This window comes from Oncorhynchus mykiss, chromosome 4 (assembly GCF_057628025.1).
Source record: "Oncorhynchus mykiss isolate SJ-2025 chromosome 4, ASM5762802v1, whole genome shotgun sequence".
Lineage (NCBI taxonomy): Eukaryota > Metazoa > Chordata > Actinopteri > Salmoniformes > Salmonidae > Oncorhynchus > Oncorhynchus mykiss.
In genome coordinates this window covers 23,975,284-24,001,550 of record NC_143025.1, presented here as the reverse complement: position 1 = coordinate 24,001,550, position 26,267 = coordinate 23,975,284, and the positions used below count along the sequence as shown (strand labels likewise).

General features: G+C 43.6%; 1 protein-coding gene across 1 annotated transcript in view; it reads left to right on the top strand.

Moving 5' to 3' along the window:
• The window catches only part of LOC110522763 (cytosolic carboxypeptidase 6), a 472,883-nt gene that overhangs the window by 437,492 nt on the left and 9,124 nt on the right, over positions 1 to 26,267 (top strand). Inside the window, exons 9-11 of the mRNA XM_036969475.2 lie at positions 8,240 to 8,351; positions 15,751 to 15,900; positions 17,108 to 17,270. Of these exons, the coding sequence (XP_036825370.1) occupies positions 8,240 to 8,351; positions 15,751 to 15,900; positions 17,108 to 17,270 (425 nt within the window). The remainder of the gene's footprint in view (positions 1 to 8,239; positions 8,352 to 15,750; positions 15,901 to 17,107; positions 17,271 to 26,267) is intronic.

The window sequence follows — 26,267 nt, the reverse complement described above, 5'->3', positions numbered from 1 at the left end:
TCTCTTCACCATACTGAACTGGGTTCGTATCCAGATACCGAACCCTCCCCTCCCCATACACTGATACATCACACTCTTTCTCTTCTTTGAGCCCACCCCTCTCTTTATTCATGTTTTTGTTTAGTTTGACGTTTTGTTTTGACTCCTGTTTTTTTGCTTTTGTTTTCATTTCTACAATTGCTAAGTGACTTTGGGTTCTTGAAAGCAATGTATAAGTCCCATGTCTAATTATTATTATTATTGGCTCCATGTTAATATAATGTCAATTAGAGCGTCTCTTTCTACCCCTACCAGTGAGGCCTAATTGGCCTTTCTGTGGGCTCAGCACAGCATCTGGAGTGGGATCGAACAGATGCGTGCAGGGAACAGAACCAATCACTGCTGACCACAGATTACTATCTCAGGCATGCACAGTGACATTGACACACAGACACAGGCCCCATGTGAAAGTCATGGATACTGAGCAGCAGCAGCTGAATAGCCCAGAGTCCTTTCTTCCACAGCCACTCTGACTAGAGGTCCTGGCATTAGCTGCTCTTTGACTGGAGTCCAATAATTAGCTCCACTACATGGCCAAAAGTATGTGGACAACTGCTGTCGAACATCTCTTCCAAAATCATGGGCAAAAAAATAAAATGGAGTTGGTTTCCCCTTTGCTGCCATAACAGCCTCCACTCTCCTGGGAAGGCTTTCCACTAGATATTGGAACATTGCTGTGGGTACTTGCTTCCATTCAGCCACAAGAGCATCAGTGAGGTCAGGCACTGATGTTGGGCGATTAGGCCTGGCTCTCAGTCGGCGTTCCAATTCATCCCAAAGGTGTTTTTTTGGTTTTGGTATTTTATTAGGTTCCCCATTAGCTGTTGCAAAAGCAGCAGCTACTCTTCCTGGGGTTCACACAAAACATAAAACATAATACAGAATGACATAATACAGAACATCATTAGACAAGAACAGCTCAAGGACAGAACAACATACATTTTATTTAAAGGCACACGTAGCCTACATATCAATGCATACACACAAACTATCTAGATCAAATAGGGGAGAGGCGTTGTGTCGTGAGGTGTTGCTTTATCTGTTTTTTTAAACCAGGTTTGCTGTTTTTTTGAGCAATATGAGATGGAAGGAAGTTCCATGCAATAAGGACTCTATATACTACTGTACGCTTTCTTGAATTTGTTCTGGGGACTGTGAAAAGACCCCTGGTGGCATGTCTGGTGGGATAAGTGTGTGTGTCAGAGCTGTGTGTAAGTTGACTATGCAAACAATCTTGGATTTTCAATACATTAATGTTTCTTATAAAAAGAAGAAGTGATGCAGTCAGTCTCTCCTCAACTCTTAGCCAAGAGAGACTGGCATGCATAGTATTTTATCATTTTGTATTTATTTATTTATTGAATATCTGAAACATACAATATACTTGCAGTGAAGCTGCTCACCAACTACATCATGCCAGTCATCCAACAGATTCCCATTCAGAGCGACACACAGAAGCATCCAGGGTCAATGCCCTGCTCGAGGGCACGTTGACAAATCTACAACCAGGCCAACCCCCCCCCCCCCCCCCCCCACAGTTCCCCAATAGCTGTCCCTCAACCATTCAGGACCCCTCCCACAGTCCCCCCAAGAAGAACAATTTTAAATAAAAATTTCAATTAATTCCATTCCCCACCCCCAAGAACCCCACATTGCACCAACAACCAAGATAATTAACTAAAGAGAAAAAAGTAAAAGACAGAAGAAAACAGCAAACAACAATGCAAAAAAAAATAATAAAACAAAATAATACATTTTAAACAAAGGACAGAAATGCCAACTGTATATGTTTGTGTGTATAGTATTTATATCAGCTCTCTGATTACAATTAAGAGCTAAATGTGCCACTCTGTTCTGGGCCAGCTGCAGTTTAACTAGGTCTTTCCTTGCAGCACTGGACCACAGGACTGGACAATAATCAAGTTTATACAAAACTAGAGCCTGCAGAACTTGCTTTTTGGAGTGTGGTGTCAAAAACGAAGAGCTTCTCTTTATTACGGCTAGACCTCTCCCCATCTTTACAACCACTGAATCTATATGTTTTGACCATGACTGTTTACAATCTAAGGTGACACCAAGTAATTTAGTCTCCTCAACTTGTTCAACAAACACACCATTCATTACCAGATTCAGCTGAGGTCTAGCACTTAAGGAATGATTTGTACCAAATACAATGCTTCTAGTTTTAGAGATGCTCAGGACCAGTTTATTACTGGCCACCCATTCCAAAACAGACTGCAACTCTTTGTTAAGGGTTTCAGTGATTTCATTAGCTGTGGTTGCTGATGCGTACATGGTTGAATCATCAGCATACATGGACACACATGCTTTGTTTAATGCTAGTGGCAGGTCATTGGTAAAAATAGAAAGAGTAGAGGGCCTAAAGAGCTTCCCTGAGGTACACCACACTTTATATGTTTGACATTAGAGAAGCTTCCATTAAAGAAAACACTTTGAGTTCTATTAGATAGATAGATAGATAGATAGATAGATAGATAGATAGATAGATAGATAGATAGATAGATAGATAGATAGATAGATAGATAGATAGATAGATAGATAGATAGATAGATAGATAGATAGATAGATAGATCTGAATCCACGATATGGCAGAGGTTGAAAAGCCATAGCACATACGTTTTTTCAACAACAGGTTATGGTCAATGATAGCAAAGGCTGCACTGAAATCTAACAGTACATCTCCCACAATCTTCTTATTATCAATTTATTTCAACCAATCATCAGTCATTTGTGTCAGTGCAGTACATGTTGATTGCCCTTCTCTATAAGCATGCTTAAAGTCTGTTGTTCATTTGTTTACAGGGAAATCGCATTGTATTTGGTCAAACACAATTTGTTTGGTAAGAGCTGGCAGCAAGCTTATAGGTCTCTGTTAGAATAAGTAAAGGCCGCTTTACCACTCTCGGGTAGCGGAATTACTTTGGCTTCCCTTCAGGCCTGAGGACAAAGACTTTCCTCTAGGCTCAGATTAAAAATATGACAGATAGGGGTGGCTATAGAGTCAGCTACTATCCTCAGTAGCTTTCCATCTAAGTTGTCAATGCCAGGAGGTTTATCATTATTTATCGATAACAATCATTTTCCCACCTCTCCCACACTAACTTTATAAAATTCAAACTTGCAATGCTTTTCTTTCATCATTTGTTTTTTTATGCATGAATACAATTGCTCACTGATCGTTGTTGGCATTTCCTGCCTAAGTTATCCCACTTTGCCAATTAAATAATAATTAAAATAATTGGCAATATCAAATGGTTTTGTGATGAATAGGCCATCTGATTCGATAAAAGATGGAGATGAATTTGTCTTTCTGCACATAATTTAATTTAAAGTCATCAAAAAGTAATTTCATTGATCTTGGCTTCATAATAAAATGTGTTCTTTTTGTTGAGTTTAGTCACATAATTTCTCAATTTGCAGTAAGTCAGCCAGTCAGATGTGCAGCCAGCCAATTTATTAGCCACTCATTTTGCCCCATCTCTTTCAAACATACAGTTTTTCAATTTCTCATCAATCCATGGAGCCTTAACAGTTCTAACAGTCAGTTTCTTAACAGGTGCATGTTTATCAATAATTGGAAGAAGCAATTTCATAAATGCATCAAGTGCAGCATCTGTATGCTCCACATTAATCACATCAGACCAACAAATATTTTTAACATCATCCACATAAGAGTCACAGTAAATATTTTGTATGATCTCTTATACACCATTTTAGTTCCAGCTGTTGGAACTTTGTCTTTTCTGGATATAGCCACTATACTGTGATCACTGCATCCAATGGGTGTGGATACAGCTTTAGAACAAAGTTCTACAGTATTAGTAAAAATGTGATCGATACATGTGGATGATCTTGTTCCTGTAGTGTTTGTAAACACCTTGGTAGGTTGATTAATAACCTGAACCAGATTACAGGCACTGGTTACAGCAAGAAGCTTCCTCTTGAGTGGACAGCTTGATGAAAACCCGTCATATTCAGGTTCCCAAAGAAAGTAGACCTCTCTGTTTACATCACATACACTATCAAGCATTTCACACATTATTTAGATACTGACTGTTAGCACGTGATGGCCTATAGCAACACCCCAAAAGAAAAGGCTTTAGATGTGCCAAGTGAACCTGCAACCACAACACTTCAATAACACTTGACATAAGATCTTCTCTAAGCATTACAGGGTTATGGCTCTGAATATATACAGCAACACCTCTCCCATAAGCATTTCTGTCTCCTCTATAAATGTTATATCCTTGTATTGCTACTGATGTATCATTAAATAAATTATCTAAGTGAGTCTCAGAAATGGCTAATATATGAATTTTATCTGATGTTAGCAAGTTATTGATTTCATGAACCTTATTTCTCAGGCTACATACAGTGGGGCAAAAAAGTATTTACTCAGCCACCAAATACACCTTGTGAAGACTTACAGAAAATGTTTGACCTCTGTCATTGCCAACAAAGGGTATATAACAAAGTATTGAGATAAACTTTTGTTATTGACCAAATACTTATTTTCCACCATAATTTGCAAATAAATTCATAAAAAATCCTACAATGTGATTTTCTGGATTTTTTTTCTCATTTTGTCTGTCATAGTTGAAGTGTACCTATGATGAAAATTACAGGCCTCTCTCATCTTTTTAAGTGGGGGAACTTGCACAATTGGTGGCTGACTAAATACTTTTTGCCCCACTGTATATTAATATGGTCTATTTTCAGCCCTTTCCTGTCTTCTGGTGAAAGAGAGGAGGACCAAGATGCAGCGTGAATATAATCCATATTTAATGGAAATACTTAAACAATGAACAAAAACAACTAACTGACAAAAATGAACGAAGACGATGCAGTCCCATAACGTGAACACTTGCACACTGGAACAGGAACAATCACCCACAAAATACCCAAAGAATATGGCTGCCTAAATATGGTTCCCAATCAGAGACAACGATAGACAGGTGCCTCTAATTGAGAACCAATCTAGGCAACCATAGACTTATAAAAACACCTAGACAGGAAACACCCCCATAAACATACACAACCCCTAGACAAAAACACATACATCACCCATGTCACACCCTGACCTAACCAAAATAACAAAGAAAACAAAGAATACTAAGGCCAGGGTGTGACAAGCAGTCCATTAATCAATTGGTGTGTGTGTGTGTGTGTGTGTGTGTGTGTGTGTGTGTGTGTGTGTGTGTGTGTGTGTGTGTGTGTGTGTGTGTGTGTGTGTGTGTGTGTGTGTGTGTGTGTGTGTGTGTGTGTGTGTGTGTGTGTGTGTGTGTGTGTGTGTGTGTGATGCGGGGTTGAAGCTACGAACACATAGGTCATCCCTTCCAGGCTTCTGGGAGGGAGGGTGGACAATGAGCCTGTCACCCCCAAAGCCAATTCTTCCTTTGGCCACCTCTCCTTCCAGTTCTCTGCTGCCAATGACTGGAACAAACTACAAAAATCTCTGAAACTGGAAACACTCCTTCTCCTTCTCTAGCATTAAGCACCAGCTGTCAGAGCAGCTCACAGATTACTGCACCTGTACATAGCCCATCTATAATTTAGCCCAAACAACTACCTCTTCCCCTACTGTATTTATTTATTTTGCTCCTTTGCACCCCATTATTTCTATTTCTACTTTGCACATTCTTCCACTGCAAATCTACCATTCCAGTGATGTACTTGCTATATTGTATTTACTTCGCCACCATGGCCTTTTTTTGCCTTTACCTCCCTTATCTCACCTCATTTGCTCACATTTTATATAGACTTATTTTTCTACTGTATTATTGACTGTACATTTGTTTTACTCCATGTGTAACTCTGTGTTGTTGTATGTGTCGAACTGCTTTGCTTTATCTTGGCCAGGTCGCAATTGTAAATGAGAACTTGTTCTCAACTTGCCTACCTGGTTAAATAAAGGTGAAATAAATAAATAAATAAATTACGGATGTAAGCAATGTCCCCATGCACTCTGGCAGCTTTCATGTCTGGGATCAGTTACTTTCCTCTTCTGGCGCACAGCTTCAGGATAGTCCTCGTTAAGGAAGATATACGTTCCTCTCAAGTTCTTGGCTCTTTCCAGAACAGCTACCTTGTCCTTGAACCTCAGGAACTTGACCACTATCGGGCCTAGGCCTATCACCTGGGCCGGTGGTGGTTTTACCAGTCCTGTGGGCACGCTCCACCTCAATCGTCCTGTGGTCCATCTTCAATTTCTCAGAGATCATTTCCCTCACTTTGTCCTCAGATTCCATCCAGGTCTCATGTGCAGATTCTGCAATTCCATCCACAATTATGTTGTTCCGCCTTGATTGTCCCTCGAGACTGATTTATCTATCATTGTTAGCATGGATTCACACACAGAACTGATGTCCTCTCTCAATGATTTACAGATTGCTGTCATCTTGCTGTTCTCCTGTTTCAACTCAATGAGCTGACCCCGGGAGAACTGCAAACTGTTCTTCAGGTCCTGGACCTCTCTGGTTAGGTCATCCATTCTTTTATTAGTAGAATCCACTAGTATTTGGACAAAACACATGAAGCTATTTTCTTGTTGTTGTAACAACTGCTTGTAGATCTAGTTTAAAATATCCTTCGCGTGTGACAGAGAGACACCACTGTCCTCAACCGTACTCTCGCCGGCTTTGGTCTTTGTCACAGTAGCTAGCAACTTAAGTTACGCTGTTACTCCTCACAGTTCCAGACAGGGCAGGTCACGGGGAAAATTGAAAACAACAAACAGCAGGGATCTAGACAGCCACAAACCCGGGAAAATCCGCGGTCCCAGGCACAATGGCTAACCGCATCGCGGGCTGTGTTCAAGAAAACCCCGCTAGCTTGATATGCAGCTAGCTAGCAGCGACGCCAAATAGCTCCTCAGACCCATCCTTGGTCGACAGGATCACTGGAAAGAGACAAGCAGTCCCAGTAACTGATGCCAACTGATCCAAACTAAGAAGCTAGCTAGCTACCAAGAACTTTCCAATACACTTTCAAACAACAAACTTTTCAAACCGAGCTCGTCCTCGTTCAACAGGAGTTGAGGTCAGGGCCCTGCAGGCCAGACAATTTTTTATTTTTTTAACCTTTATTTAACTCGGCAAGTCAGTTAAGAACAAATTATTATTTACTATGACAGCCTACCCTGACCAAACCCGGATGACGCTGGGCCAATTGTGCTCCGCCCTATGGGACTCCCAATCACGGCAAGATGTGATACAGCCTGGAATCGAACCAGGGACTGTAGTGATGCCTGTTGAACTGAGATGCAGTGCCTTAGACCACTGCCCCACTCTGAAGCCCTAATGTAAGTTCTTCCACACCGATCTTGACAAACCATTTCTGTATGGACCTCGCTTTGTGTATGGGGGCATTGTCATTCTGAAACAGGAAAGGGCCTTCCCCAAACTGTTGCCACGAAGTTGTAAGCACAGAATTGTCTAGAATGTAATTGTATGCTGTATCATTACGATTTCCCTTCACTGAAACTAAGGGGCCCAGCACGAACCATGAAAAACATCCCCAGACCATTATTCCTCCTCCACCAAACTTTACAGTTGGATTGATACAGGTACCATTCTCATGGCATCCGCCAAACCCAAATTAGTCCATCTGGATTGTCAGATGGTGAAGCGCGATTCATCACTCCAGAGAACGCGTCCCCACTGTTCCAGAGTACAATGGCGGCAAGCTTTACATCGATCCAGCCGACGCTTGGCATTGCGCCTGGTGGTCTTAGGCTTGTGTGCTGTTGCTCAGCCATGGAAACCCATTTGACGAAGCTCAAAAAGTTATTGTGCTGACGTCGCTTCCAGCTCTAGCAGGGCAGAAATAATACAAACTGACTTGTTGGAAAGGTGGCATCCTATGACGGTGCCATGTTGAAAGTCACAGAGCACTTCAGTACGGGCAATTCTACTGCCCATGTTTGTCTCTGGAGATTGCATGGCTATGTGCTGGATTTGATATACCTGTCAGCAATGGGTGTGGCTGAAATAGCCAAATCCACTAATTTGAAGGGATGTCCATATACTTCTGGCCATGTAGTGTGTGTGCAGATTGATTATTGTAGAACAATCAGGTAGTTAAGCTAATTGACTGTTTAGTGAAAATCTGATTGCTGATTGAATGAATTAGTGTTGTAGTTATCTGAAAATATTAAACTTGTGTGTATGGTCATTTCCAGGTGCTCTCTTATGGGTTTTGATCTGAACCGTCACTGGCAGGAGCCGTCCCCCTGGGTCCACCCCACCCTCCACGCCGTCAAACAGCTTATTGTCCAGCTCAGTCAAGACGCAGTGAGTCCCAATCTCCAACCTGCTTCTAACATCTGTATTACACACTTTATACAGTAGTATGGGCTGTGCATTCTTCACCCTGAAGCACACAACATACAACCTTTTCAGAATCAAGAATGGGCTGAAATTTCACAGAGATCCTAGCTCTACACTGGGTGGACAAAACATTAAGAACACCCACTCTTTCCATGACATAGTTTGACCAGGTGAATCCAGGTGAAAGCTATGATCCCTTATTTATGTCACTTGTTAAATCCACTTCAATCAGTGTAGATGAAGGGTAGGGGACAGGTTAAAGAAGTATTTTTAAGCCTTGAGACAATTGAGACATGGGGGTGTATGTGTGCCATTGAGGGTGAATGGGAAAAAAGATTTAAGTATCTATGAATGAGGTATGGTAGTAGGTGCCAGGCATACCAGTTTGTGTCAAGAACTACAACGGTGCTGGGTTTTTCACTCTTAACAGTTCCCCATGTGTATAAAGAACGGTACACCACCCAAAGGATATCCAACTTGACACGACTGTGGGAAACATTGGAGTCAACATGGGCCAGCCTCCCTGTAGAATGCTTTTGACACCTTGTAGAGTCCATGCCCTGATGAATTGAGGCTGTTCCGAGGGCAAAAAAGGGGGTTCAACTCAATATTAGGAAGGTTCTTAATGTTTTATACACTCCGTATATGAAACACCTGAGTTGAGGTTTGAACTCTGTTCTGAACTCTATTTCCAGTTTAGTGCTTAGTTCACTCCTGTGGAACTGAAGAAAGGTGCTTTGGGATTGATACTCAGCAGCTCTCTGTAACGTGTACTGTAGGTCTCTGGGACATTAGCTAGTACTGAGGTGCCGGTGTCTGTTGTGAACTCTATATTCAGCTTGCACTTTCTTTCTTAGAGGACCGGGCCCTTGTGGTTTTTTTCCCCTTCATGTTAATTATAAGTGGAAACGCAGGTTGTTAGATTACTGAAGGTCAGAGTCTGTCCTGGGAATCGTCTGCCCTTTCTTACACTTTCTAAACCTGATAAGACCAGGGCGTTCTGCTGAGCAAAGGGGCGCGCCCCTCAGTTTAACCTTTTCCCCTAGCACTGACACGCTGATCGATGGGCTCCTTCATGGCAGAGTGATCCACTCATGTCCCTCACACTTCTGCAAACTACATACACACACTCACATCAAAACACACACCACACACAAGTACATACTGTAGGTACTCTCTCTCTCTCTCTCTCTCTCTTTCTCTCTCTCTCTCTCTCTCTCTCTCTGACTCTGACTCTTTCTCTAACACAACCACACAGCACCATTTGCATTCACTCTCATACTCACGCACATACACTACTGGTCAAAAGTTTTAGAACACCTACTCATTCAAGGGATTTTCTTTATTTTTACTATTTTCTACATTGTAGAATAATAGTGAAGACATCAGAACTATGAAATAAGACATATGGAATCATGCAGTAAGCAAAAAAGTGCAGTTGCAAAAACCATCAAGCGCTATGATGAAACTGGCTCTCATGAGGACCGCCACAGGAAACAAAGAACCAGAGTTACCTCTACTGCAGAGGATAAGTTCATTAGAGTTACCAGCCTCAGAAATAAATTCTTCACAAAGTTCAAGTAACAGACACATCTCAACATCAACTGTTCAGAGGAGACTGCGTGAATCAGGCCTTCATGGTCGAATTACTGCAAAGAAACCACTACTAAAGGACACCAATAAGAAGAAGAGACTTGCTTGGACCAAGAAACATGAGCAATGGACATTAGACCGGTGGAAATCTGTCCTTTGGTCTGGAGTCCAAATTGGAAATCTTTGGTTCCAGCCGCTATGTCTTTGTGAGACACGGTGTGGGTAAACGGATGACCTCCGCATGTGTATTTCCAACCGTAAAGCATGGAGGAGGAGGTGTTATGGTGTGGGGGTGCTTTGCTGGTGACACTGTCTGTGATTTATTTCAGAATTCAAGCCACACTTAACCAACATGGCTAGAACATCATTCTGCAGTGATAGGCCATCCCATCTGGTTTAAGCTTAGTAGGACTATAATTTGTTTTTCAAAAGGACAATGGCCCAACACACCTCCAGGCTGTATAAGGGCTATTTTACCAAGAAGGAGAATGATGGAGGCCTGCATCAGATGACCTGGCCTCAAACTAATTGAGATGGTTTGGGATGAGTCGGACCACAGAGTGAAGGAAAAGCAGCCAACAAGTGCTCACCATCACTTTCAAGACTGTTGGAAAAGCATTCCAGGTTGAGAGAATGCCAAGAGTGCACAAAGCTGTCATCAAAGCAAAGGGTGGCTATTTGAGAATCTCAAATATAACAAAAATGTTGATTTGTTTAAGACTTTTTGGGTTACTACATTTATTTAACCAGGCAAGTCAGTTAAGAACACATTCTTATTTTCAATGATGGCCTTCCAACCTTCCGTTTACTAGTCCAAAGCTCTAACCACTAGGCTACCCTGCCGCCCCAAGAACCAGAGTTACATGGGTCCATATGTGTTATTTCATAGTTTTGATGACTTCACTATTATTCTACATTGTAGAAAATAGTCCAAATAAAGAAAAACCCTTGAATGAGTAGGTGTTCTAAAACTTTTAACCGGTAGTGTCTCCAATGCACTCCAATAACTCCAATAGAGAACATGCACATGTAGCTCAGTGCAGAGCCACGGGCTGCGAAAGAGAGCCTCTGCCTGCCTGCTACCCACATGTGTAATTATGATTCCACTGGCAGATCCAGTGGCTGGAAGGAGAACTCTCATTAAGCTCTCCAACCCTTCACCACCTCACAGTGTCTTAACCCCCCCCAGCACCCTCAGCACTACATCCATCCATACAGTACAATCCCAACTAGGGCCGTGTGCCCACATCACATCAGCCCCACTCTCTCCTAAACCATCCCCTGCCCTGACTGTGGCCGACTGGCCCTGTCAGAGGAGAAGCCTGGGCTGCCTCTCTCCAGCTAATCACATCAGACACAGCACTCAGATTTGGGGCTCCCACATGCCAGTCCCAGTGCCAGTTCTATGGCCAGGGGCCTGGCCCTCCATCCACTGCTGTCTCACACTGTGCATATCCACTAATGAGGCTACAAGGCCACGGTCTGAGGACAACAGGAGGAGATCAGTGCCGGGCTAACATGCTACTCTTTATTTGTCCGCTTCCCTCTAGCTGGCAGATGGTTGCAGACGCAGAGGATTCCAAGCTGTCACTGGCCATTTGACTCTTGAAGAATGTCAAACCGAAGCCATTTCTCTAGCTTTAGGAAAGGGCTCAGTGACAGTCAGACTGCAACAGCATTTATTTCATCCCTTTTAGTTATATAGAAGTCTTGTTTTTTATTTTGGAAAATGTATAACTGTATCTCTGTTTCATTAGAGAAAGATCCCTCCTTTTTTGATCATCTCTAAGAAGCCATTTATCTAAGCTTGATTGACAAAGATTTATTTTCATTAAATACAGATTTGAATTGCTTCTTAGCAAAGCTGTCAACTTACATCCTTATTAGCTCTGAAGCCATCTGAATGTAAGGACATATGAAGAGTTGTATAAAATCCTGTCATTTCTCATCCACAGCTGTGCATTGGTCAAAAGCTAAAATTTCACAGAGTCAGTGATGCAAGAAAATATATCTGTGAAGAGTGAAGAAACAACTGGACCCATCTCCTAACTAATGCAATGCTTTCCCAGCCCATTTATCAAAGGAGAATAATCATTATTTTTGATTGGCTGATTACTCAGAACATTCATCATAGTGAATGTATCCCCACCAATCTGATAGCGCCATTTTGGATCATTTGTTAAGGATGACAAAAGGGCCAGTATTGCTATGGTTCATTTCTGACCTTTTTAATATTACAAAATTAATTGTATGTCTGAAACAAATGTATTTGGTCCTGTCATGCCTGCTAGATGGAAAATTGCACCTTGAACACCCCCTCCCCCCCTCATCCTCCTGGCTCTACTTTCTTTTCCTTTTTCCTGTGGGGAGTCTTTGTCTGCTGTGTTCAGGGCGCTTGGGGACAATGCTATTTTCGTCTGTCTGTTGAGATGTCCTCTGGTGTCATCGGCCCATTTCTTATCCATTTCCGAGATTTACGGCCAATTTGTCGCCATCATTACTCCCCCTTTTCAATTCCTTAACCGCCTATTCCAGTTTGAAGCAGAACTGTCTGGCTCTCACAGGCAAAGAACAAGAAAATGGCACGGCAGAGGAAGCCATTTGGGGTGTCTCTCTAGTTTCGTGCTGTTTGTACTAAAGATGCTTTGGTGACACAATGGGGGCATAGATCCACCAAACAGACCCAGGGTGTGTGAGAGGTTGGGAGGTGGATAGATGGAGTAACAGACTTTCCTGGCACACAGGGCTTCCAGACAGATGCAGCTGCTTACGAAGCATTAACAGCCCTGTTGCAGAGTGCTGTCTGAGTGCCCGTTCAGCTTGATTACAAGTCACCTCTGTGTTAAAAAGGAACAAATACGTCCATCAATCAGTCTGTGGCAGAGAGAGAATGAGGGGCTTACAGGATTGAGCACTGCCATGTCTGTTCTCTCTCTGTATCCCACTGGGACCCACCCACCGAATGCACTGTATCACTCATAACTCTGCTCCCCAGTCATACACGGATACTTATAGGTTTTATTCTAAATATATAAACACTCTACGTGCCCTGGATGTTGGAGTAATGGCTGTATGTTAATAATGTCAGCAGAGAGGAAACGTTTGATGCAGTAAATTCCACTGAACCTAGCTAGGGTTTCTTTTAGAGGTATTGCTGATGCTAAGGGCATTGTGAGAGAATCTGCCTTTAGTCTGTAATCCTGTTTAAATCACCCCCCCCCCCCCCCCCCCCCCCAAAAAAAAAAAAAAAACTGTGTTAAGATAAGCCAAACTGTTTATGGCCCAGACTAATTAATATGTAGCAGATAAGTACTTGTCTGACAAAATTAATTTGACCTTCCCCATTAAACTAAACTGGAGCAACCCCAGTTTAGTCCAATTCCTTCTATTGAGTTGTAGGAACTGCTACCTATCAAGCTGGTCTCTCTCTCACCCTCTCTCTCTCTCCCTCTTCCTCTCTCGCTCTCTCTCTCTCTCTGAGACATTTAATTTGTAAAGCCTCTACACTCAGATTGTCTTTTGACTTTCCTTCTCTACATTTCTTAATTGCCTCTAATTGCTTGATTACAATTTCAAATGAACAATTCTCTAGGTCAAAGTGGGTTGGTAATTAAACAATCAATCACTGCTCCAGCCTCACAGTCCTGTCTGCCTGTGATTGACAGCACATTAGGAGACTGTTATGCTAACGCTCAGTTGACATTGTGGGCTGGATTGAACTTCGCTGTATCGTTGTACTTCCATTGTCCTTGAGATATTAAGGGAAATCACCACTTAGGGTCGAGTGACTCCTTGTTTGGAGACTGGGAGATGCTGTTGGTGATTCACTTTGGCTTCCCAGCTTGAATCTTTTGTATAATTCTGGAGTAAGCCGCTGGAGCGTGGCCATTTAAGCGACCCAATGCTGTGCGAACATTTCATTTTAATTCTTAATTTACATTGTTAACAGAGCAAAGCAGTCGAGCCAAGCTGTACTTTACGTTGCAGAAGCTTGGTACCAGAGAAAATTATGCCATTTCATGCAGTACTCCATCATTTGAGCTGTACTTTAACAGGGGGAAGGGTCATTTTACGTGTGTGTAAAAAATCCCACTAGGTGGTTCCGAAGTCCCAACACCCTCCACACCCTCCTCCCTTTACCTGGGTGAGCGTTGCCGATTAGAGGGCTTTCTGCCTCTAGCAGACACTGGGAAGTGGGAACTCCTTCAACTGCCTGATGGAGCTGCCTTAATGGCGGCTGTGTTTTGCTTTCTTTTTCCCTTTTTTGTTGTTTCCCGCTCTTCCTCTCGGTCTCAATCGATCTGCCTGCCAGAGCCTGCTGCCGGCCCACTCCCAGCCACAATATTTCACAGCCAGCCATCAGAGCAGCTGACAGCACCGCGCTTGCCAGGAAATTGCTTTGGCTGTGAGCAGAATTTCAAGCATTGCGTCGCCCTCTCCCCCCTCCTTTTCCTCTCCTTCTCCATCCCTCCCTACCGCCTGACGACCCCCGGGAACTGAGATACGCTCTGGAATGTGTAATGAGAGGAGAAGGAGAGAGAGAGGGAAGAAAGAATGAAAGAAAAATAAATATGGAGTGAAAGGAGGCTGTGCTGGGCTGTGCTGGGGAATGAGGGGTCAGGGGGAGTGAGAGTGAGAGAGGGCTCATTACACCTGCTTCACCGTATCCATGGCTAGAGAGAGAGAGAGCTTTATACACTGGCCACAGTAGCATGGGATTGGCCTGGAATTTCATTCTACAATTCTCTAACATGAAACTGAACTTTTATTCCCCACTGTGTTACCTCTGCTATGCAGCCTTGTCAACTGAGGAGATTTTCACAAGACTGTCCCTAGAAGAATGTCTATCGCCATATAGCACCACTTTTATCTCTGTCTTTTAAAGCCAAACTTCTGAAATAAAGCCAGAATTAATTATGAGAGGTGTGTACTGACGCAGATGTGATCTGGTGTGTGTGTGTGTGTGTGTGTGTGTGTGTGTGTGTGTGTGTGTGTGTGTGTTCTTGAGTGTGTGGCAGCTGGCTCTCATAGTGTATTCCTCTCAGCTCCTCAGGAGTGTAGCTACAGTACCTGGTAGTCTGAGTAAAGCCTGATTGTGTGTGGGCTGGACTGTTGTATTGTTGTGCAGCTGTATCTGGAGGGGTCACCCCCAGCCAGTCTTCATATCTCCTCTGTGTGGGGCCACCAATACTGTCTCCTGAGCACTCCTCTCTTTAGCTCTGTCCCTGGGCTCTGCTGGGGATAAAAATAGGACTTGTATCCTATCATTCTTACCCCCGCCCTTCCCCTCTCTCTCTCTCTCTCTCTCTCTCTCTCTCTCTCTCTCTCTCTCTCTCTCTCTCACTCTCTCTCTCTCTCTCTCTGTCGCTGTGGGAGGTGTGTCATCTCCTCTGTGCTTTCTCCTCTGCTGCTCTGCCACCTCTGAGAGTCGTCTTTCAGATGGCCCTCCCATGCCGCCGCTTCCCGCTGTCCACCCCAGGAAGCTGCCCTCCACAGCCAACCAAAGCATTTGTGTGACACAGCTTGGTTGTTGTTGTTCCCACTTGTTTTGTGCTCGATTGAATCCACGCTGTGGGCATATGAAAACAGTGTAGGCAAGGAGTCTCAGTCAAATCAAGAACTTTACATTTTGATGGAAATGGCAATGGCTATGAAATGTGTAAATGGTGTATATTCAGGAGGTCTACACTCCATTTGTGACACCACTGCTTTCTCTATATTTCTCTTTGTTTGTCTGTCTGTCTGTATTTGTTTGTGGCGTACACAAAAGGTGGGTCTGGAGTTCTACATTGATGTGCACGCCCACTCCACCATGATGAATGGCTTCATGTACGGGAACGTGTTTGAGGAGGAGGAGAGAGTCCAGAGACAGGCCGTGTTCCCTCGCCTGCTCTGCCAAAACGCCCCAGACTTCTCCTTCGTAAGTTCCTCACATCAATCATACCAGGGAAAACTTTACAACTACTGCAGGGCCCAGAGTTTTCCCTGGTCAGGCCATATCAATCCTAACCCTACTCATCTCACAGATGTTCCACAGGAATACAGCCCACATAATAGCAGGTGCTAGTTGTCTATGCTACAATAGTGACTGCATGAACCACAGGGTAAACTGAGATCTATCATAGAGCTGGGTGTGGAAGCTTTATATTTGAAAAGTCTGTTTCCCTCCTCCTCCCAGCCACACTGACCTTCAGCGCTCAGCCAAAGTGCAATTTTTCAGCAGTGCCAGTTACATACAGTATAGCCAGAAGAATAACCTTTTCTGTGCAGCGACACGTTCACAGCTCTCATATACTTTCTTCACCAGTACACACGGAAATTCTTTCAACAGCTAAAATAATTTTTGCCACCGTCCATACATAAAGGATATCACAGATTGTCCACTGGTTATTTGTGATGCTGTCTCAATAAAGAGCTCATCTTTGTCTACAGCAGTGTGTATGCCTGCATGTGTGCGTGTGTGTGTGCGTGTGTGTGTATACCGTTGGGGTGTGTATAGTAGCGGTGACAGCTGGCCAGAAGTCATGTCCCTTACTGTGCTCTTTTCTTACTGCTCATTCAGCACTGCCCAAAGCACATAGTCATAGAACTCAATAAGTTCTGCCAGGAGTGGAAGTCTGCATTTAAGTTACAGGGGTCATATTCCATTCAAGTTGAGTGAACTGAAGGGCAATGGAAACTTCCTAAATTGACTGAATCATGTTAAATGCTGAAGCTGACTTACAATCCATGTTACTATGCATAACAACAAGACTGCAATGAGTAGTATAGGCATTGTTAGAATGAAGCATTGAAATTAACCAACACACTTCTACAGATGTAGGATCTTAATTTGAGCCTGTTTGCTACAGCAGGAAAAAAATCCTGCAGCAACAGGAAATGTGAAATTATAATTAATGGGCATTTTTGTAGTGGGAAAATTGCAAATTACAAACTTCAGAATACTTTTTAAACCTCAAATACACTGCATTGCCGGAAAGTTCTCCTGCAACAGGGTGATCAAATTAAGATCCCACATCCGTATGCAAAATATATTTTGTCATTTTTCGGACTAATTAAATCTCATTTGAATTATAATGCTGGTATAGTAGAATGCACTCTGTTAACAGTGTGTTTCACCCCCACAGTCCAACACATCGTTTAACCGTGATGTTGTGAAAGCTGGCACCGGGAGGCGCTTCCTGGGCGGCCTGCTGGACGACATGTCCTACTGCTACACCCTGGAGGTGTCCTTCTACAGCTACATGGCAGCAGGGAGCACGGCGCCCGTTCCCTACACAGAGGACACCTGTATCCTTCTCTCTCATTGTCCTCATTAGGGGCCCCAGGTGGCCTGGCCAGGCTCCCCATTCTTTTCAGCCTCCCCTACCTCTCCCGCTGGCTGTTGGGGGAGAGGAAAGGAGGCATCTGGAGGAGAGACAGAGATTGAGTACACAACATGTGTACCTCACTGATGTTTCCTCCATTTCTCCCTCCCTCCCCTAACTTCCCCAAACTTCTGAGCTTCACATCCCATAGAAATCATGCTGTATGGATGTCAGAGTTGATTGATAGTTCAATCAATACATCCTGACCATCCAGGTAGAATAGAGGCAAGAGGAGCACAGGGAATTGTGGTGTTCTGGTGCTTGGGACTCGTTGGATACAGGCTGCAGCACATATAGATTGGTTTAAAGGGATATTGAGTGTGAGGTTATGTCCCAGGAAGGTGTGTGATAGAGTCCTGTGTAGATTGTTTGCTTGTTGCCTCATGTATTGAAAGGCTTGTGTCATTGAGCCAGCAAACTGTGTTTTCTGTATTTTTGGACAACAAAACGCGTCGCAAACAGAATCCGATTTCTTCTTGAGAGCCCTGCCAGTGAGCAGAGATTGGGCACTGTGGGCAGATTACATTTGTGTCCTCTTAAGGGAGATACCCCAGACTACAAAAGCTCTGATTCTCCAAATCAATGCTGCTCCTAGGTAGACAAAAGCCAGCCCTGTACAGTTTTCTGGGCCAGTGATGTCTGTACACCAGGCAACAGAACAGACGTCTGTAGAGCCCAGTAATGAGGGCTGAGGGTGATAATGTCAGGCTATTGTAGTGGCGCTCCATCCCCTAGCGTTTATCCACATGCTGCCTGCTCCTATAGTAACAACCTCTCATTTAGGGCCAGACGAGAGCCTATTGATTTCTTAATTATTCCAGGAGTCATTATCGGAGGCCTGGCTCGATTGGCATGCAGCGCAGGACTGAGGTGTGGATGAGTCAGGTCAGCCCCTATCGCACTGCCTTGCTCTCATGTTCCGACAGATACATAGTGACAGTGGGAAGGCGGCACCTGCCCCATTGATTTTATGTAGAAAAGAGGTAGAGAGCACGTGGGTTCTGCTTTTGTTGTGACGAAGACTAGAATACAGCAGGCCTGTTAATCGCAGTGTTTTGTACACTCCAAAGGGATTCAGGGTTAAATTGACATTCTCTATAGACTCAAGCTTTCCATCAGTTTACCTTGTATTACCTTGACACAGCTCAGATCCACGGGATAGAGAAGAGGCAGAAAACCAGAGTGGTGTGAAGCTTCAGCCTACAGGCAGAAAGTGTACTGTGCAGTGTCCAGATTGCCTGAGATGAGAGGAGATATTATGTGTAGCCTAAGTGCCCTCTAGTGTCAGGAGGGTGAGGTGTCTGTGTGTGGCTCTGCTCTGTGTAGCTATAGCCCTGCCTGGTATCACTCTGTCACACTGTAGATAACACACTGCCAGCCACCCTTATTTCTCGGGCCGATTCTCTGTATATATCAATGATGTCGCTCTTGCTGGGGGCGATTCCCTGATCCACCTCTACGCTGACGACACCATTCTGTATACTTCTGGCCCTTCCTTGGACACTGTGCTAACTAACCTCCAAACGAGCTTCAATGCCATACAGCACTCCTTCCGTGGCCTCCAACTGCTCTTAAACGCTAGTAAAACCAAAGGCATGCTTTTCAACCGTTCGCTGCCCGCACCCGCCCGCCCGACTAGCATCACCACCCTGGACGGTTCCAACCTAGAATATGTGGACAACTATAAATACCTAGGTGTCTGGCTAGACTGTAAACTCTCCTTCCAGACTCATATTAAACATCTCCAATCCAAAATCAAATCTAGAATCGGCTTTCTATTTCGCAACAAAGCATCCTTCACTCACGCCGCCAAACTTACCCTAGTAAAACTGACTATCCTACCGATCCTCGACGTCGGCAATGTCATCTACAAAATAGCTTCCAACACTCTACTCAGCAAACTGGATGCAGTCTATCACAGTGCCATCCGTTTTGTTACCAAATCACCTTATACCACCCACCACTGCGACCTGTATGCTCTAGTCGGCTGGCCCTCGCTACATATTCGTCGCCAGACCCACTGGCTCCAGGTCATCTACAAGTCTATGCTAGGTAAAGCTCCGCCTTATCTCAGTTCACTGGTCACGATAACAACACCCACCCGTAGCACACGTTCCAGCAGGTATATCTCACTGATCATCCCCTAAGCAAACACCTCATTTGGCCGCCTTTCCTTCCAGTTCTCTGCTGCCAGTGACTGGAACGAATTGCTAAAATTTCTGAAGTTGGAGACTTTTATTTCCCTCACCAACTTTAAACATCAACTATTTGAGCAGCTAACCGATCGCTGCAGCTGTACATAGTCCATCTGTAAATAGCCCACCCAATCTACCTACCTCATCCCCATACTGTTTTTATTTTATTTACTTTGCTGCTTTTTGCACACCAGTATCTCTACTTGCACATCCTCTGCTCATTTATCACTCCAGTGTTAATCTGCTAAACTGTAATTATTCGCTCCTATGCCCTATTTATTCATGCCTTTTGCACACACTGTATATAGACTTTCTTTTTTCTACTGTGTCATTGACTTGTTTATTGTGTTATTGGCTTGTTTATTGTTTACTCCATGTGTAACTCTGTGTTGTTGTCTGTGTCACACTGCTTTGCTTTATCTTGGCCAGGTCGCAGTTGCAAATGAGAACTTGTTCTCAACTAGCCTACGTGGTTAAATAAAGGTGAAATAAATAAAAAATAGGGAATCCATTCACTTCTTTGTTTAATTGTTTGTTTATTATTTGATCTTGTGTATATCAAAAAGTCTGTAAAGCCTGTGACTGATGCTGGGGTGTCAAATCAAATCAAATCAAATGTTATTTGTCACACGCTTCGTAAACAACAGGCGTAGACTAGCAGTGAAATACTTACTTACGGGCCCTTCCCAACAACGCAGAATGATAAAAAGAGAAATAATTGAAAAATAATAACACGAGGAATAAACACAACGAATAACAATAACTTGGCTATATACAGTACATTGGGTACCAGTACAGAGTCAATGTGCAGGGGTACGAGGTAATTGAACCAGGTATGTACATATAGGTAATGATAAAGTGACTAGGCAACAGGATAGATCAACAGTAGCAGCAGCGTATGTGAGGAGTCAAAAGAGTTCATGCAAAAAAAGGTCAATGCAGATCGTCCGGGTAGCTATTTGCATAACTATTTAACTAACTGTTTAGCAGTCTTATGGCTTGGGGGTAGAAGCTGTTCAGGGTCCTGTTGGTTCCAGAGTTGCTGCATCAGTACCGCTTGCCGCGTGGTAGCAGAGAGAACAGTCTATGAGCTCGGCCCCAGTAATGCACTGGGCTGTACCCACTACCCTCTGTAGCACTTTGTGGTCGAATGCCAAGCAGTTGTCATACCAAGTGGTGATGCAGCCAGTCAAGATGCTCTCAATGGTGCAGCTGTAGAACTTTTTGAGGATCTGAGGGCCCTTGCCAAATCTTTTCAGCTTCCTGAGCAGCCTTCTTCACGACTGTGTTGGTGAGTGTGGACCATGATAATTCCTTAGTGATGTGGACACCGAGGAACTTGAATCTCTCAACCCGCTCCACTACAGCCCTGTTGATGTGGATTGGGGCCCTCATTTCCTGTAGTCCAGGATCAGCTCCTTTGTCTTGCTGATGTTGAGGGAGAGGTTGTTGTCCTGGCGCCACACTCATCATTATCGTTGATCAGGCAACCACCATCATCGTCAGCAAACTTAATAATGGTGTTGGAGTCGTGTGCAGCCACGCAGTTCTGGGTGAACAGGGAGTACGGGAGGGGACTAAGCACTTACCCCTGAGAAGCCTCCGTGTTAAAGGTCAGTGTGGCAGATGTGTTGTGGCCTACCCTCACCACCTGGGGGCTCCTTGAAAGCGGCAGCTCTAGCCTTTAGCTCAGTGCAGATGTTGCCTGTATCTGGTCGGGATATTTACATGAGGTCGCTGTGGGGACGATATTGTTGGTGCTCTTATTAATGAAGCCACTGACTGATGTGCTATACACCTCAATGTTTTCGGATGAATCCCGGAACATATTCCAGTCTGTGCTAGCGAAACAGTCCTGTAGCTTAGCATCCACTTCGTCGGACCACTTCAGAATTGAGTGCTGGTATTTCCTGTTCGTTTTTACTTGTAAGCAAGAATCAGGAGGATAGAGTTATGGTCAGATTTGCCAAATGGAGGGTGAGGGAAAGCTTTGTATGTGTTTTTTTTTTGCCTCTGGTTGCACAAGTGACATGCTGCTAAAAATGAGGTAAGACGGATTTCTGTTTCCTTGCATTGCCTCTGGATGTGCGCTTTCTTGTTTGCTTATTGCCCTATGCAGCTTTATCTTAGTGCCAGCATCGGTTTACGGTGGTAAATAGACAGCTATGAAAAATGTGAAGGAAAACTCACTTGGTAAATAGTATGTCTGCAGTTTATCATGAGGTATAAGAACTCAAGTGAGCAAAACCTTGAGACTTCCTTAGTATTAGAGATTGCGCACCAGCTGTAGTTAACAAAGAGGCACACACCTCCCCCTTATCCTTACCCAAAGCTGATGTTCGGTCTTGATGATGCATAGAAAAACTTGCTAGATGTACAGTATATTATCCATAGTCTTTGTTCAGCCACGACTCCGAGAAACATAGGATATTATAGTTCTTCAGCTCCCATTGTCTCAAACGGAGCTCGTCCATGTTGTTCTCTATGTTCACCAATAGAACGAAGGGTAGAGGCGTTATATCATCCATTTAGTCTCGTCAGGAAGCCTGCTCGTTTGCCTCTCTTCCTCTTTTGAGGCCCGCGATTAGGGCCTGGTCTGGAAAGAGCAGTACATCCACAGCTGTCTACTCCTTGAAGTAGAAATCTTCAACCAAATCGAATGATCTCTAGTGATCGCTGTTCTGATGTCCAGAAGCTGTTTTTGGTCATAGGAAATAATGGCGGAAATATTATATAAAATCACACAGCATAAAAAAACTGAAAATAGCAGAATTGGTCAGATTGCAGCTATCTACTGTAGAGCCATCTTCAAACTTCTCATTTCACTCAGTGCTTTTTCCCCACCTAGTGTTTCACTGAACCGTCAAGTCCAAGGACTAGTTGACTGGCTCTCTATAATAAGAAACCCATCCACGTAGAATTACTCTGTAGCCAGGAGATTATTTTCCCTTAGTGTCAAAAATGGGATGGAAACCACAAAAAAAAGCAATTTACTGTGTGGAAAGAGTCACAACTTTCCCTCTCCTTGAACATGCTCCTTTTTTTGTTTTCCCACATGAAACAGATGTGCTGTATAGAGAAGACAGTTGGAACAGAAGTTGCTTCTGTAATATGTATGTACATAGCATAACCACGGTGATAGCCAGCATCATACTGCATAGGTAGGTGGTCACTATGCCAAATAACCAGGGCATAACAAGTCCCTTGATTATTTGTCGCTGTGCATTGGGCTTCAAGAAAGAGATGAGAAAACTGAACAGAGCTGCGGTGGCCCGTCACACCCCCCCTTTATGCTTCGGGAGCAGCAGTGTTTACTGGCAGTCTTTGTTGGTCTCTCTGTGCTAAAGTCCGCTGGCTGAGAGCAAGATGGATTAAGTGAGGTATTCATCTAAATGGCAGAGCATTGTATAGTAATTCCATGGTGAGGCGAGCGTGGTGGGTGATGGGGAGGTGGAGGGGAGGACTGAGTCATGGTAGGGGAGGTGGGGTGCTGAAGGTCAGACAAGAACAGGCCCTGGGGGCTGCGTGAGGCTGGGCCTGGGGATGGGGAGTGTCAGCTCTACGACGGGAGAGGACAGCGGAGACTTCATGTAGAGCAAAAATTGGGGTCAGACAGGTTGAAGGAACCAGCCATGTCGCTTTTACGCACCAGTGATCTGGCCTATGGAGCGTGCAAATCATCAACAAAGACCTTTAAGCTTTGCAACCCCCATCCCGCTCCAAAAAACAAATTCATGACAAATAAATAATTACCTGGACCCCAAATTAACCCAACCTTCTCCGATCTGCTGCTGAGACTATTGTAGCCACCGGCATTGAAATCCTAACCTGTCTAGTAGCATGGGCCTTTATCACAGCATAGAAGGCCTCAGAGAGGGTGCTGGATGGGAAATGTTTCAATCTCACAGATTTGTCCTTCCTTTCCTTCCCCTGTGGATGGTAACCCAGGTATTAAAGACTCATTATATTGGATGAGCAAGCTGTGAATGTTCCCCACCAGAGCAGTTGGAATATTTCCTGTCGTTTAATGATTTAGCACCACCTGTAATCGCACACAAAATGGAGAGAAATTATGTTTCTTGCTGAGAATTCACTGTGGCATTTGCTTTGTTCTTATATTGGGAAGATTCCATAGAGGCTGCATAGGACTGGTGTCCCTCTGAGTCTAAAGTCTCTGTGTTGGTCTGTTATGGCTCTTCGTGGATGGGTATGGGAAACATTATGAGGAGATGAGCACTCATCTAGCTGAAGGTATAGTACCAGTCGCTTGCTCAAAGACTTTGTTGGGGAGCTGTTTTCTATAGATAAATGAAAAGGTTTTTTCTTAAAAAGTGATGTGGTACTTTAAGTATGTGTAATATCTCTGAAGCAGGACAGAGCAGGCACATTTGGTTTATCCTTGTGTCGAGGTTATTCTATTTTGTCCTTTAGGTTATTGTGTGGGTTTTCAGGTTATTCTATTTTGTCCTTTAGGTTATTGTGTGGGTTTTCAGGTTATTCTATTTTGTCCTTTAGGTTATTGTGTGGGTTTTCAGGTTATTCTATTTTGTCCTTTAGGTTATTGTGTGGGTTTTCAGGTTATTCTATTTTGTCCTTTAGGTTATTGTGTGGGTTTTCAGGTTATTCTATTTTGTCCTTTAGGTTATTGTGTGGGTTTTCAGGTTATTCTATTTTGTCCTTTAGGTTATTGTGTGGGTTTTCAGGTTATTCTATTTTGTCCTTTAGGTTATTGTGTGGGTTTTCAGGTTATTCTATTTTGTCCTTTAGGTTATTGTGTGGGTTTTCAGGTTATTCTATTTTGTCCTTTAGGTTATTGTGTGGGTTTTCAGGTTATTCTATTTTGTCCTTTAGGTTATTGTGTGGGTTTTCAGGTTATTCTATTTTGTCCTTTAGGTTATTGTGTGGGTTTTCAGGTTATTCTATTTTGTCCTTTAGGTTATTGTGTGGGTTTTCAGGTTATTCTATTTTGTCCTTTAGGTTATTGTGTGGATTTTCAGGTTATTCTATTTTGTCCTTTAGGTTATTGTGTGGGTTTTCAGGTTATTCTATTTTGTCCTTTAGGTTATTGTGTGGGTTTTCAGGTTATTCTATTTTGTCCTTTAGGTTATTGTGTGGGTTTTCAGGTTATTCTATTTTGTCCTTTAGGTTATTGTGTGGATTTTCAGGTTATTCTATTTTGTCCTTTAGGTTATTGTGTGGGTTTTCAGGTTATTCTATTTTGTCCTTTAGGTTATTGTGTGGATTTTCAGGTTATTCTATTTTGTCCTTTAGGTTATTGTGTGGGTTTTCAGGTTATTCTATTTTGTCCTTTAGGTTATTGTGTGGGTTTTCAGGTTATTCTATTTTCTCCATCAAACATATTTTTTTTATGTTGTGTTGTATACACACTGTAATGTCAGAGCATCATTAACAGAGAGACCAGCAATTGTGAAGGTTGAGAGAATCTGGGACCTTATTCAAAACCCAGCTTGACGCTTTGACTGAGAGAGCAAGTACTCTGTGACTTTCAAATCTTCCACTTTTTGGTATTTTATAAAACTTTACGCAATGCCTTCCATTTACTCAAAGTAAGATGGTGAGGGTTGATTGGACGATGAACTCCATCACTAGCTGTGTCATATGCCCAGACATGCCAGTGGTGAGAGGCATCTACGTGTTGCCCTTTTTACTTTGACAAGTTAACAAGTCCAGCGCTGGACTTGAATCCACTGAAGAGAGACTGCTCCATGTTCCGGGTGTGTGCCATTTCCCCCTGTCCTTTAGGCTCTAGACGGCTCCTGAAATACCCATTATCCCTGGGTCTCACAGTAAAAGTCTCACTCAAGCACGGCCATGTTGTCAAACCCTTAGTTTGATATTTCTGCCTCACTTAAGTTGTGCTGGCTTCCGTACACATAAATTGATGCAGCACTAGAAGCACAATGTGGAACCGGACAGCTCGGTGGTTCCTCCTGGCTTCAACATCAATCACCAGCCCACCGGTTCCCTGCCTGAAGACCGCACGGCCTGACAGCTAACTGCAGTCTAGGAGATCATTCTGACAACAGTATGACATTGGTACGCACAAAGCATGGGAGCTAGACTCACATTTGAATACCAAACTTGCCAATAGAACATTTCAGTATTCACTGATTGTTAGACATAATTGATGGACAGTGACAAGTATGCAAATGATGGATATCAGGCAAATATTCTCCCCCAGTTGCAATTTTTTTTTCTATTGTTGCCTTTCTTTCTCTCCCCCCCCCCCCCCCCCCCCTCCATTAAATCACACAGTGTCGGCTTACTTTCATCCTCAAACAAATGCAATTATTCATCAAAACCCTATTAGTTGTCTTACATGACAGTACACATGGAGACTTGAGACTTGTGACGCAGGTTCATTAAATTATATTTCCATCACCATCCCTAGTGGCTTTTAGGCAGACAGATTAAATAGCCAGCTAGAGCTTTATGGCGTGAGATGGACATCATTGTGTACGTACTTACCAATCTAGCCACTGGCCAAATCTGCTGCCTGCCTACCCTCTGCTCCTCTTAAGCAGCGGACACTGGACAGACCCCAGATCTGCAGCACTCAGGGCTACTCCATATCACGGCTGTCATTCCCGATTAGGAGTCTGCTGAAGATGGGCCCCTATCTGATGGCTGTGTGTGTGTGTGTGTGTGTGTGTGTGTGTGTGTGTGTGTGTGTGTGTGTGTGTGTGTGTGTGTGTGTGTGTGTG